The following is a 15,137-nucleotide window of genomic DNA, read 5'->3' as shown; positions in this document are numbered from 1 at the left end:
TCAGAAAGTGAAGTACTGGGCGTACAGCTCTTCTTCTTTCACCACGAGGTCTTTGCTTTTTCCCGCCTCCACGACTCTCAGGTCTGATGGCGTCGTGGCGTTGGCCTCAGGAAGGCTGAGGGAGGAGAAACGTGTTGAAATGAGGACGACGACGAGACGGAGAGAAACTGAACATACATATTTTTTTGGTGTGTGTGCAAGCTTACAAGCATGGGCAGCTTGTTAGGCAGCATCAGAAAACAGAAGAGTGAGAACAATGTGTGTAGAGGATTGTGGGCAGAACCAGCGCATAATAGATCCTGTGAGTGCTTGTAATAAATATAATAGAAAACAAGTGAAGGCTGGTGTGATGTCCACAATACTTAGAGAGTTCTTCCTCCACATGCAAGGACACTTTGACACACGCAGGAGCAACGAGTGCACTTTCATCCGTCCAGTTTCTAAACCCGGATTACTTTCGGCTCTGCTTCTGAGATTGAAACAGACAAAAAAAAAAAACAGAAAGGATGAAGACTTATGGAAAGTTATAGAACGCCTTTTCCTCCTCTCAATTCAAAACAACACTATTGCTGTATTGCTGTTTTTCTCCTCTTTGAAATCGCTTTTGAAATCATCGAAAAACGTTTTTTTTATGCTTTATATTCAATGCAGCCAACCTTTAAAGCCTCCTTTATCTCCTGTGTGTCCACTGCCTTTGTATGGCAGAACCAAAGCGTTATCTGAAATGGTTTCACATTTGCACGTCTAAGTTTCTGCAGTGCTTTAAAATCCCTCATTCTTTCTCTGCATCAGAGCTGGAAGTGGAGACTGATTTGTACGTACAAAGTTTCAGGGTTGGCTCCTCTTTCTATGAGAGTATATTTCAAAGAAGATTCTGTCTGCGAAGTGTGTGTGTGATAGCTCAATGATACAAAAAGGGAAAATGTGATTATACGGCATAATGGATCAAAAAGAGATTATATCTTCGTTACATGTCTCTGTTGACCCTGAGCTGCAGCGTTCTGTGAAATAAAGAGATTCCTATGAAACCCTATGCACATGTTGGTAAAATACAGTCTGCACCAAACTGTGGTGGCATGCCTCTGGTGAGGAAAAGATGATAAAAGAAAGTGTCTAATTTAACTGTTAACGCTATGTCTGCAGCTAGTTTGAATGCAGGTTTGTATAGGTTTTCACTAAAGAGCAGAAGGAGGTCATACACATTTGTTTTTGGTCTTCTAAGAGAGCCCTCCTTCAGGTTTGGGTTAAAGGGGTGAGGATAGAGGGAGGGTGACTGAGGAGTGAGGGCAGGTATACAGACGGTGGAGGCAGCAAACATCTGGTAATTCCCTCCCTCACTCCCGGTGAAGTGAAGGTGAACGGAGGGCAGCAGTGGCAGCAAGACAGATTAGTTCTCACCTCCTAAAGCTTTGCAGGCCCTGATGCTGCACCAGGGCTTCCTGAGGATGAGGAGCATGAGGAAGAGCAAGGCTTGTCATGGGATGATGTGGAGGATGAGGAGAAGAAGGAAGAGGAGGAGGATGCTGAGGAGAAAGAGGAAGAGGGCTGAACAGCTGAAGGGCTTTCCTGAGTCTGGGGAGGGACCTGTGGAGGGAGGATGGAGGAAGGCTGGGTCTACCTCCTCCACCTCCCGTCCCTCCTCTTCCTCTCCCTCATGACTCATGGGCTGACGAATCAGAGAGCTGACTGGATAGGAAAGCGGTGATCTGATTGGCTGAGGCTGTTGTCAACCACAGATACACCTAGAGAGGCGGGGTTTGGGGAAGGTGATGCAAATGTGATCCAATGAGGAGCCGGACAGAGTCGCTGACGTTAGCTGAAATTCTGGTAAAGAATCCAGGGCCGGCTTCCACACTTTGACCTTTAACCCTTGGCCTTGACGTAAGCTAGTTAGCTGGTCATGCTAACGACTGCAGCTTGGATGCAGATAAACTCCGCTTTGCCCGGTTCTTACACTTTTGGAAAGGCTAAAAAAGAGAAACCGCCATCCAAAGTATCGCTGTCGCTACAGCCCCGTGCACACCGCCTCAACATGGAGACAAACCCAAAGCTGGACACACCTGTAAGCTAGTTACAGCAACCTGTGTACAGTACATGTGTGTGTTCCCTAACAGGAACAAACTCGCTGAGAGCAACAACAGCATGAGGAAGAGGAAAGGAAAGAAGGAGAGGACTGATGTTGGTATGAGGCTGACATCAAGCATCCTTGTTTCTGAATGACTCCCGGGACAAAACAGAAGGTACGACACCCGTGTGCACAGAGATCCGTCTTTAAGGTGAACTTGAAGTGGAATGGGGAGATGTTTTGCTTTGGTGACTCATAGCGCTAACAAAATAGGATACATTTAAGAATAAGATAATGAAAAAAAAAAATCAAATCAAGCACAAGGATGCTTTCTACTTATAGTGTGTAGCAGACCCTTGTTGGAGCTGATTAAGGTGCAATAACAAAACAGTCTTTGTCCCTCACTGCATGGCTTTGCTGCGGATCAATTTCAATATGAGGCAGACAAATGTACAATGTAGATAAATGATCATGACAGCGACCTTTATTACCTTGAATAATGATCAATGATGTTATTTGTCAACTGTGTACAGAAGGTGGATAACTGCCAAGCCTTTTGGCTTTTAGACCCTTTGTGGATTTACTTTTTTAATTTATGTTATATTGTGATTGATCTCCAAATGCGTGTGTGAGCTAGCACGTTGCAGACCAGCATTGACATGGAGAATGTCTGTGTCCCAGTGTGGGATCGCTCACCTTGATAAGAGGGTTGATCACGCCAACGTTGGCGCTGGAATTGAAGACCTTGTTGAACCCCGTCTCTCTGTTGACCAACTCCAGCTGGTAGAACTTCTTGTCGTCCTGTGAAAAAGACGTCATTTTAAGGCGTTACTCCACCCATCGAGTATCAAACTCAGCCGGACGGACCTTTGAAGGTCGGCCTCTTGTTTGCACGATCCTGTCGCAATGGATCTAAAAATGAAATCCATGATAGCGAGAGCATTTGTTATTTCTGCAGCAGAAAGCTGAGGCTTCTGTCTTCCGTGATGACATCATTATATATAGATTTTAAGGACATGACAAAACAAATACAGGTGCACGTTCACAGTTCAGGAATCCGCCCGGTCCACTCACCACCAGCTTCTTCACCAGAGCTTCTCTTTCGGTGACCATCTCTCTGAGCTCTGTGATAACGTGCAGGTCTTCTGGGCGGCTTTCTCTGTTTCTGAGCTTCTCCTCCGTCCCCTGCAGCCTGAAATGCACAGACGTGACGTAGAAAAGCCGGCAGACGGCGTCAGCACAAGGAGAAACCAGCAGACACACAACAGACTCAATTGTCTGTGACTCACAGTATTTGTAGCGCATTGATCTTGTCTTTGAGGACCTCCTGGGCCTTGTTGAAGTCCGCCAGCATGATTTGTGTTTCTCTGTGGTGGACCATACTCATCTCCCCCAGATCCCTCTCATGTCTCTTGGAGAGGTCTTGCTCGTGGGCCCTGCAGCAGAAAAAGTAAAAAAAAAAAAAAAAGCAGAAAACTCATGAATAAACCACAACGTGTCATGAGGTCATGCACACACACTCATAGTACGGGCATCGTGTTGGCCACCTCTGTCCTGGAGGGTCCTAGAGAATCAGAATAATAACATCAGGCCTAATGGGTCCATGACCTTTAAGGTGCATCATGTTTTCGTAGAGGAGCATAAAAACATCAGTCAACTAATCGATCAGTTTGGTCTCTTTCATCAATTTGTCATTATTTTTAAAGATTTAAAGTCGAGTTTCTGTGAAAATATGATCTCCATCATACAGCAGCGATGCTCCTAGTAATCACTCGTGTGCGTATTTTCCTCACAAACTTGATCTCTTGGTACAGAACGTTCTATGAAATTACAGAGGAAGACGACAAGATGTGCAGCTGCAAGCTGAAGAGCAGAGCTGGGACAGGAAACGCAAACAAAGTAGTAAAGCTGCAGTCGGTAACTTTAGTAAAAATAAACTTTTTGCCTCATTTGCTCAAACGTGTATAAGACAGATGTCAGGTGCTCCTGATGACATCACACCCATTATAACGGGCCGCTCTGTACCTTATCTGATGGTTAGCTTCACTGCGAACCCGCAGCACCTCCTTGCCCTTTATCTCCAGCTCTCTGGTCAGAGTGTCGATGGTCTCGTTCAGAGAGTGGATCTCATGGTCCAGGTCGGTGATGCGGTTGCTACGGGAACACAGCTCCGCTTGCAGGTCGGAGATACGAACAAGGAGCTCCTGCTCCTGGAAGAAATGCATGAAACGCAGTGAGTCAGAAGGTGTTCACCAGCTCATGTGCAGGAATAAAAAGAAGAAAAGAAGGAAGCAAGACATACCTGCTGGTGGCTGTGCTCCATCGCCTTCTGGAGGTCTCGTTTGGCGGACGTGTTGTCCTTGTGGTGGTGCTGCTTCAGGTGCTCTACGGAGGCAGCATGGAGGTGGTTCAGTTCTGCACGAAGAGATGCTGCCGGACAGAGAGTGGAAACATCAACCATCATGGGAGGGAACTGTGACATCATTGAAAGAAGAATTATGATAAAAAAACAAATGACTGCGAGTACAAATGAATCATCGTTGTTCCTTGGGAATCCTTTTCCACCAATAGGGGATCTTTTCATCATCTGAGTTTAAACTTCTTCATTTCGAGGGATTTAATCTCAAATCGTTTTAAAATCAAAAGCAATTATTTTCTATTGCATTCTGTCTCTTTATATCCGATATTTAATAATAATAATAATAATAATAATAATAATAATAATAATAATAATAATACTTCAATCTAATATAGAGCTTCTCTAAATACCCAAAGATGCTTTACATGGGCAGAGACAAAAAAAAGACAAAAAAGGAAGACAAAGGAGCAAAAGAATAAAAAAATAATACTAAATGTAAACATTAAGTTCAGTTCTACTACCTGTTTACAGATCACAGACAAAATAATCTGTCGCTTCTTGGATAATGAGTGGAAATAGATCAAACTTGACTTTATCTCCCTCAGAAAGACTTTGTTCTGCAGAACAATGTCGTCATCCTGATGCCAATTATTCTTCTCCAATGCAATCTGCTGATTTAATCCCATTATAGCTTCTCAATGAGCCTTTTCCAAACAGAGGTTTGCATCACCTCCGGGTTCAAGGCTGGTTGTGCTTCCTTCCAGTCCTCTAAAGATCCCAACAAGCATCAGCGCAGCAGGTAGAGACATAAGCACCCCGGGTAGGAGCATCTTCTCCGAAGGCAGAAAAGTTATAGCTGTAGTTGAAAAACCACGCTGTGTGCCTGTTTAAACTACAGCAATTACATTTAAGTGTATCATCACTTACCCAGCTTTGCTTTCCCCTCGTCCTCCAGCTCAAATCTCAGCGTCTGCAGCTCCTGGTCCGACTGCTGCCTCAGGATGTCGAAGGTCCTCCTGTGGGCCTCCTTCAGAGCGTGGACCTCCTCCCTCTGCTCCTGCTTCAGGCGCTCCTCCAGGGCCTGCATTTGTAATTAGAATATTTGAGGAAGTTGGCTGAAGGAGATAATTGCATTTGTGAAGCCGTGTTGTCGGAGAATTAAACCGAGAAGACAAACAATGAGCAGGAATTAACGCCGTCGCTGTGTCCCAATTCTGTACGAGTTCTCATCCGGTCACTCAGTGAAAATGAATGAATGACAATTAATTACAGTCAAAACTAATCAGAATTAATCTGCTTCTATTTTGAGCGTGCTGTTGCACACTATATATATATATATATATATATATATATATATATATATAAAGGAAACATTTTGGTTTTTGGTTCAGCTCCACCGAGGTGCTAATGAAACCAACAATTGAGTATCAAATCATTGGAACAATTTTCTTGCAGAAAAATGGCGATGAAGAATTGTAATCATGAAAAACATTTGTTTGGCGGAGAATGATCATAACTTATGTAACTATATGCTAAACAAATTATAGAAGCATCCTTAATGTACCAGACAAACAGTGATATAATGTAAGGGAAAGGTCAACTAGGACTTCCAGTTTCAGATTTCTAAAAAGGCTGTACAAGTGTATTTTCCCCCCAGAAAAGCATTAATAATGATTTTCTATTGAAACAGCAAAGAAATATCCAAAAAGCTGCCTTATTTAGTTTAGCGGTCATGAAATCCCACTCACACACACACAGCCTCATTTCCATAAAGCGGCATTATGTGATCCATGACATCATTAACATTAAATGGTACACATCACCTCGTGCTTTAATCATTTTGTTCAATGAGGCAGGAAGAAAAATCATCAAACCTGCCGTGTAATTATATCTGCGCTTCAACCGTAAAGTCAACAATAAGCTACTACCACGACGGCTCCTTTTCAATGTCATTTCACGAGGAAATGGGGTAAATTTAAGGAGATGAAGCTAATGAATAAAAGAATTATTAGAAAATCCCCGTAGTCTATTTGTGTCTAGTGTTGGTAGTTTTGCAGAAAATCCCTCAGACTCACAAGTAAAACTTCTACACATGAAGAAATAATTAGTGTGCTGCAGACTGAGTTGGAAAACTATTGCACTTTCCAAACTGTATAACTTGTGTTTATGCCAGAAACACTATTTTAAGGTCATCACAGCTGCACATTTTTGTACTGAAAAGCACATTTTCACAGGTGAACAGCATCATGTACATTCATATATCAGTGCATTTTTACATTTGCTTCATGTGTGTGTGTGGAATGTCATCTATGCAGAGGTACATGAGCGCCTTAAGATTCATGTGTTCATTTGTGGACCCATACCCTTATCTGGTGCTGCCTGGCCTCCTCCATGGTGCTCAGGGCACAGCAGTGCGCCTCCTGCAGCCGGTGCTCTCGCCTCTGATGTTCTCGCTGCATCTCTGCGAACACACACACACACATGAACACACACATGAACACACACACACGCTGTTCAACGAGACGGATGACAGGAGACACGCGTTTCATGAAAAGCTCCTGGAATGCACCTTCATGGTCAGATTGCATGTTTTGCTGCCCGCTTGTAGCCGCAGTAGCTTACCTTTCAGCTGTTGGCTCAGCAGCTCCCTCTCCTGGTTGAACTGAGACTGCAGCTGCTGCAGGGCTGACTGGGACTGGGACAACTGCAGCTCCAGAGACTGTTTCAACAGAGAGATCTGGACAGAGAAGAGAAGCAGATGATGTTCATACTGAAGGGAAAAACATCTGAGTATGTAACGAGATGGAGAGACGGATAGATAAAATAAGCAAATATGGACAATGTGCTCGCACTCTCAACATAAAAACTGTCATTTTGTTTCAGTGCAAAGGCACATTCAATTTCTTCTTTAGAGCAAATATGCACCACATTTAATTAGGTCAACATTAAAAACATATTTTTGTTTCCTCCTGCGTCTTTCATCCTTCAATCCTCATGAAAATATGTTTTTCCCGACAGTTTGCTTTGACTTCTTCAGGACACCGGTGGGGGTATCGGCTCTTGGATATGAGCCAAACGACGAGAGCTGCAGCTGGAGATTTGCGCCGACAGCTCCACAGACGACGAGCGACAGCTCACAGAACCGAGTCACGTAAACGGCGCCGAGCGTGAGCCCCATCACGTCACAAAGGCGGTTTTGTTTTGGGGAGATGTTGAGACTATTAGGGCCCAGGCTGACGGCTCCGGTCCTCCACACGCCACTCTTCCTCAAGCTGCCGCAGCTAAATCCCCACAGGGTTTAGTGCTGTAGGAGTACCACATTAGGGCCGCAAGGTAAGATGGATTTAAAATGAGAGGATGAGGAGCAGCTCTGAGATGAAGCGCGTGGGGTTCAACACCGGATATGGATTTAAAAAGACGGAGGGATGACCTGTGCAGAGTGTCCTCCCTTCCTTATTTTTACATTTAGAGAAGAATAAAAAGACATGTAAGATGACGAAGGTGGAAAAACAACCTGCACACACACTCTCTCTCTCTCTCTCACACACACACACCTCTCACACACACACACACACACACACACACACACACACACACACACACACACACACACACACACACACACACACACACAGCCGGGGGCTCAAACCATTTAATGAAAATATCAAAATGAAAAAGAAGTCATTATAGATAAGGGTGGCCTGTCCACCCACACACACAAAACAACACTTTACTACGTTAATATATCCATTAAATATTTCCTCCTCCACTTAAACTGAAGGTGTGGACGCCATGTTATGTCAATCAAATGCTCGAGGCTAGAGATGGAAGAGGGAACGACCTGAGAGTCCTAATCTTCAATGGGTCACACAAGATTTTAGATGAGATATTCCTTCAAGAAGACATCAAAATGCATCTACAAATTCATCTGAAACCGTTGAGAAGTCATCCATCATACGAGAGGCTTTGTGTTGTCACTTTGACAGCTGTTAGCTTCTTCCTGTGTGAAGTGGCGTGTGACGGTCTGAGCCCCCAGAGCTGCTGGAAGTAGGTCGTTACAGTGCAGATCGGCCCAGTTGTACCTGTGCGTCTGCACAGTCTCATCTATATGAATATATGTGTTGTGTAGAGGTGCAAAATGTGTGTGTGCATGATGTGTATGCTTTGAAAAGAGCATTATTATGCCTTGGCCTGCAGCTGAGGATTATTTGTGCTATTGCTTTTTTGATTACGGGATTATTGTTTGATCCACAAAATGTCTGAAAACTGTGAAAAATGCTGAATGCTTGTTTTGTCCAACGACATTTAATCTACAGTTAGGCAAAAGGAAAAATCCATCGCTGAATGGAAAAATGGTTAAAGTTAGGTTTATTGTTTTATAATTGTTACGTATTACTTATATATTTACTTAAATACTGTCTTTGGATCATATTCTGTATGCGTATTTACTCATTTGAAAACAGAGGCAGGACGTTTCCTTTTACATTTTCGACTGATTTTATCATTGCACCCTTCAGTTATGTATTTCATGTGTAAAAGGTTTGTGTTGCGTAACGAATCGCTTCGAGCTTTTATGGACAAACCTATGCTCTGTGTGGGAAGCACACTCCCTCTGCAAATTAAATATGAGAAGAACAGCTGATTGCAGGTGAAGTAAAGCGGCTCGGCTCTCATAAACTGCATCTGACCCACGGCGTCACAGCGGGGCTCTGAACATACGTACACATGTTTTCACAGCTAACGTGTTCTTTTCCTTCAAAATAAAAACGATGTGTGTATTTTATGACGCTAGCATTAGCATACACACTCATGTACACACACCTCAGAGGGATGTGCCTTTGTGTAGCCAAAATAAAATAAAAAAGCACAATTCACCAAAAGCCCTTTGATGAGACGAAACACACACACACACACACACACACACACACACACACACACACACACACACAGACACACACTCAAACACAAAGCGTGTGTAAGCTCCTTAGGTATTTGGTCTATGACATTGTTTGATGTTTATTTTCAGCCACTCTGCATGATCACTTTAAAATGCAGCGTTTTGTAATGTGATTCACATTTACACAGAAGATAAGAGTCAGATATCCTCACTATATTATATTTTATATATATTATGGGCCGACCTTCTCCCTGCTCAGTATTCAAAATGTTATTATCATAGCTGGAGCGGAAATAACCTTCTGAATTTTCTCTGCTTTATGTGATAGTGAATCTAGGATTTGGGGGTTTTGAACTTTTGGCACTGGAGAGAATTATTTATGGGCTAAATTATTATCATTTAATTAAGAAAATAACCCAGACTCACACGGGGCTTTGCCTCCAAACCAAGGATGCATCCACATTTAAGTATCTCCTCATGATACGTTTGAATCAGACGGACAAGTCGGAGCGTTTCTTCCTTCCTCCTCTTCGCCGCGAGCTTCTTCGGTCACGTATCGGGGCGTCGAGGGCGTCTGAAGAGTCGCCAAGCGAGGATCCTGCTTGTCACAAAAAGTTTATCTGAGGCCACCGGCGTCTTGGCAAAAAAAAATCAGGACGAGCCTCTTTCTGGTTTCAGTTGTGACTCAGCTGAGCTCTGAATTACCCAGAGGCAGGATGCTCAGCACGGACGGGTCCACGAGGATCAGCAGACAAGAGCTTTAAAACCAGCCGCACATGAATCTCTGTTGCTACAGAGCTTTCATTCTGAAATGAGCAGCCTCCGCTAATTTCCACTTCCACTCCCATTAGAGAGCAACTGTAGCTGTGAGAACTTGACTTTTCATCATCTGTGTGTGTAAAGTGTCTATGCATGTGTATGTACAGCTTACATATACGTATGAGGAGAGATATGGGCCTTGGGGGGGAAACTAATTAAAAAACAGAAGCTGGTTGTTGTGTGTGAACAGAGAAACTGGACAAAAATAGCTCAGAAGAGAAGTGAAATCCTTTGTGGGAATGATGTGACTCGTAAAGCGGGTGAAGGGGTTTGTTTACGGCGCCAGGCGGAGGATGCAGATCCCGACGGGCCCTTTTTCTGCTCCGGTCAATCAAAGTGATCCCCAAAGCGGGTCGGGGGGTTAAAGGTCAGGGTTCTTGTGTCGAGAATAGATGGTTGGATTGATTTATATGGACCGCTTGGTGTCTTCTGTGCTCAATAAAATAGAGAAATCCTAAAGTGAACGTTAAATGGAGACCACTACTACCAAAAAGTATCTGCAAGCATGTACCTTATGTTTATGTGTTTTTACCTGTTCCAGCAGGTCTTCCACCTTCCTCTGCCATCCCTCTCTTGCCGCCATGATCTCCAGTTCTTTCTGCTGTGAGATCTGAGTCTGCGCCGCCTGCTTGTCTGACTCGTACTCCTCCGTCAGCTCCTCCTTCAGCAGACGCACCTCCTCCCTGCAGAGAAGCGATGACATTTATTTTATTCATGCTCATTCTGCCTCGTTTTCTCCAGCTGAAGGATATCTGTAAGCTTCCGATTGTGTTGATTTCCACGATCCCTGACGCTAATAACAAGTGTGATCGTGAGGCTGAGTGGGCGAGACACGACAGAGATGAATGAGAGAACAAATGGGGCGAGCAGAACCAGAGGAAGTGAGACTGACAGGCCGACAGAGAGGGAAACACATATGAGTTAGTTTTGTTTTTCACCGCAGTGCATCTCTCCATTTCTGGTCCAAGTCGTCCGCCATCTTGTCCGTCTTCTGTTTCTCTTCTGTTCTGATGGACATCACTCTGGCGTCATGCTGCTGCCTCTGGGTCTCGATCTCCTCCTGCAGACACAAACAGGTGCACACATTTTGTTCTAATGCTCTTTTTGCGTTGTTACCCAGCATGCCCCTCTTCCTTTGAGGGACTTCTCGAAGATAATAGTAGAAAATAACCTGCGCTACAAACGGCAAGGTTTTTTAATCTTCAGGCAAGTTTATTACCTTCTAACTTTTCTTCAGATCATAAATTGTGCTTTTTTAACATAGTTCATCCCTATGTTATCTCAAAATATCCCACATACGGTTGTTTGTGATCAGGACTTAAATGTGTCTCTGAATAAACTTTCATAATTTATTTTTCAAGTCAAAGGCTGAAAATAAATGAGTTTATTCTTTTATAATGTTTGTACTTAAATAATTATAACCCCATGTCCAATGAAGAGTTTCCCACTCGGTGAACATGAACAACAACAATGTGAAGCTCCTGAAAATAAGCAAATCTTCTCATTGTTATCTCTGACCCGATGCAGCATTTCAACAGCTGAGCGTTGCATGACTCATAATGCCCACCTCCACATCTATTTATAATGCCACCGCTCCAGGGCATTTAAAATGTGCTGGTTCCCAGGCAGAAACCAACTTCACCAGGTCAGCCGTTTCCACTGCGGGGTTTATCTGCTGAAGACCCAAAAGCTCGTCTGTTCAGCTTCGGGGGTAAAGTGTTTATAACCCAGAAATCATCTTCAATGAGCCTAAATGTGTTCTCTGTGATATACACGTTTCTAATTTGCACTAATGAAGACACAATGTTTCCATGTGGAAAGTCATTTATTAGTTTTGACCATTTCCATTACGATGAATTGACAAAAGTGTCGCTGACAACTTTCTGGGTTCTTTTTTTCTGTCGTTTTTTATTAAAATACTAAGCGAGCCCATGTTTCTGGCTCAACAATAGCTGGTCTGCATCAGCGTGACGCATCTGGCTCAGTCTCCTGCAACGAGACACCAGATACAATCCTGTGCTCTTCTTACCGCCCAAATCCTCTCCTTTTATAGAACCATGCGAGCTCCGGCTGTAATTATCGCTCCTCCTTCAGCCCCTCCGTCCTCCTCTGTCTCTTTTATTCCCCTCTCTCTGTCGCTCACTGGGCATTTTGTATTCACTGATTTCATGTGTGAATTTCCACCAGCTGTGGCCTTTTTTTGTGCCAAATATTTTAACTTCATCTTTGTGCACGTTGGTGTTGTTGACTTTGTTACGTTCAACTGCCAACATCATCCTTAATTATTAATAATAATAATAATATGAATAAACAACGACCGGCTCTCTCTAACACTCGCACACATAATCTTCCCGTCTCTCGTCTCTCTTTTCAAACACAGGACCGCTCAACTCAAAATAGCCTCATCATCATTATCTCACAGCTGGCCTTCAGTGCTGCACTCACGTCTCAGTTAAATCCCATTTCCTGGGTGTAAAATGATCTTCCTCTCTCCCATCTCTCCATCCGTCCTTTTTCTTTCTTTCTCACTCCCTCTTTGTTTCATTCAAACCTCGGAGCATCGAGTGACACTTTGCCTGCAAAACCGTCAGCAAACGCCAAGCACTTTTGTTTTGGCTGATCAGCTGACATCACTGTCACAATGTGACTGACTTAAGATTGATTTCCTCGGGGTAAAAGGACATTCATATTGCCCCTATAATCAATGACGAATGATGTAGTTATTTCTAGGCGTGCATGGAGCTGTATTCCTGTGTTCCCCTGTGTTTCCCTCACCTGGAGGTCAGTCAGCAGGTTGCTGGTCTCTCGGACGCGACCTCTAGTGGCGTCCAGTTCGACCTTGAGCTTCTCCTGCGTTTCCCTCAGGCAGCTGATCTGTGTCTGAGCTGAGCCCATGTTCTGCTCGCCTTCCCTCACCAGCTCCTGGAGGTGGGACACCTGACGAGACCAGCAGAGAGGTTATCGCCATCAGAAGACTGGTTTTAGGACTTAGAGTTGACTTAATACAGGGTTCATACACGTTCTGATCATGCATTTCATGACTTTTCCATGACTTTTAACCAAATGTCCATGACAAACGTTTAGTGAAGTCTGGGTGTAAACAGTAAAAAGTGAGTAAATGTAGTATTTAAACTAACAATGAGAATACAAAGCATACAGTAAACCTTAAATGACACAAATGAATGAGACAATAGTTTGATTAAAAGAATAAACATTGATATAGATGCCTGTATGTATGCCTGCTTATATTTTGAGCGTCTTTCTTTTAAAAGCATATTAATTATTTCAAACTCAGCGTAAATGAACGACATGAACACATGAATATAACACATTTACATGACTTTTACTAAACCTTTGTGGATTTTATTTTGGGTTATTTTCCAGGCCTGGAAATAACCATTTTAAAAGTCCATGACTTTTCCAGGTTTTCCATGAGCGTATGAACCCTGATAAAGGGGTATCAGCCTAAGAGAGAGATGTTAACCTACAGAATGTGAGTTTCTGGCCTGCCGCTGCCTCCAGTAGCTCATTAGTTTGTGTTATCGTGTGACTTAGATACATTCAAACTAAAACTTAGTTTTTACTTTGGATTCAAACAAAAAAATATGTTTTTCAACTTTCTTACCTCAACTTAACTTACAGAGGAAGTCGTATGTGTACAGATGGTGAAGCCCTCTGAGGCAAATTTGTAATTCTGGGCTAAAAAAAATTAATTTAATTTAATTGAATTGAAATCACCAAAGTCCCACAATAGCAACCAAACGGACCGATGGAGGCAGTGACAGAGTCTTGAGTCTCTTTCTCCAAACTCCATCTACTGGAGTCAAACCCTGACTATGGAGCAGTTCCTCACACGGCCCCACTTTCTAACATCTGAAGGACATATTCCTTCACTGCTCCGCACCTCCTGACTGGACATGTTGAGCTTAGCCGAGAGCTCCTCCTTCAAGTTGTCGAGTTGCTGCTGCAGGCGATCCCGCTGCTCCTCCAGTGACATGCGCTTGATCTCAAACTCCTGACTCATTTTCTGGAGAGGAGAAGGAAGAGAAAGACAAAAATAAAGAGGATGAGAAGAAGAGGAAACGCTATCTTCAAATCTCACAGACAAAAACACTTTAAAACACTTTAAAAGATGCATTATTAGTGCTTATGTTTACGATGAAGGCCTCGCCGCTCTTCCTCTTCATCCCTCTCAAAGTCTAATCTCTAAAAGAGGACGGGAGTTAAGAAGCCACTGTAAATCCCATTGGGTCCGTAATATGGAGTTGTTGAGTGTGAAGCATGGCGGCTGAATGAAGACACGTGAGTTTTCATTTGAAACTTAAAAGGCCTCTCATCCAACCGGCTTCTATAATCCTTCAAACCACAGCACCAAATCCTCGCCGGGCCTCTGAGTGCCTCTTATGAAATGCTCTTTTTTCTTCTCCTTCTTGGTTTGCCTTTGCTATTAATTCATCATTCAGTGCATATGTTTTATTTTGAGTGTATTGTAGTTCTTTAGACATTATACTGTGCTGCTGGATAAACAGCACCTTAATATCCCCAGAGACAGATTGCTGGTGAAGTTGAGTTCAAGCGCTAATAATTTTACAGGGATTTCAAATGTTTCCCTAACATCTGCTGAAGTAATGTTATTCAGTGAATGCACAACTCATCTAAACTCTGATTATCATGCAACCGCAGATCAATGCCAGCAGATGGGCTAAATATCACGATGTATACAGAGTGTGACTTATTATGGATTTACTTTTTTACAGAACGTTTTGCAATCAATATCACACAGACTTAACATAATTACATTATTTTTCTTTCTTTTCTTTCTTTCTTTTGTTGTCTATCTTATGCATATTTCAATTTATGTTTGTAATTTTGTAACATTTTAAATATTATATAGATGGAGTCTTCAAATAAGCACAGTTGGCTTTTTGTCTCTTTCTGCACTGTGATATTAATTTTCTGCTATGATTTTTTCTTATTGTTTGAATTGTGCAAAATAA

General features: G+C 43.0%; 1 protein-coding gene across 1 annotated transcript in view; it reads right to left on the bottom strand.

The window, feature by feature from the left end:
- The window catches only part of fam184aa (family with sequence similarity 184 member Aa), a gene marked incomplete at both ends in the record, with an annotated part of 31,109 nt that continues 15,972 nt past the window's right edge, over positions 1-15,137 (bottom strand). Inside the window, 14 exons of the mRNA XM_079236492.1 lie at positions 1-115; positions 1,399-1,523; positions 2,762-2,866; positions 3,140-3,257; positions 3,355-3,501; positions 4,091-4,275; positions 4,368-4,495; positions 5,352-5,505; positions 6,788-6,885; positions 7,047-7,161; positions 10,673-10,823; positions 11,079-11,200; positions 12,916-13,077; positions 14,045-14,167. Of these exons, the coding sequence (XP_079092618.1) occupies positions 1-115; positions 1,399-1,523; positions 2,762-2,866; positions 3,140-3,257; positions 3,355-3,501; positions 4,091-4,275; positions 4,368-4,495; positions 5,352-5,505; positions 6,788-6,885; positions 7,047-7,161; positions 10,673-10,823; positions 11,079-11,200; positions 12,916-13,077; positions 14,045-14,167 (1,848 nt within the window). The remainder of the gene's footprint in view (positions 116-1,398; positions 1,524-2,761; positions 2,867-3,139; positions 3,258-3,354; positions 3,502-4,090; positions 4,276-4,367; positions 4,496-5,351; positions 5,506-6,787; positions 6,886-7,046; positions 7,162-10,672; positions 10,824-11,078; positions 11,201-12,915; positions 13,078-14,044; positions 14,168-15,137) is intronic.

This window comes from Taurulus bubalis, assembly GCF_910589615.1.
Source record: "Taurulus bubalis genome assembly, chromosome: 21".
NCBI lineage: Eukaryota > Metazoa > Chordata > Actinopteri > Perciformes > Cottidae > Taurulus > Taurulus bubalis.
This window is presented reverse-complemented; position numbering and strand designations above follow the sequence as displayed.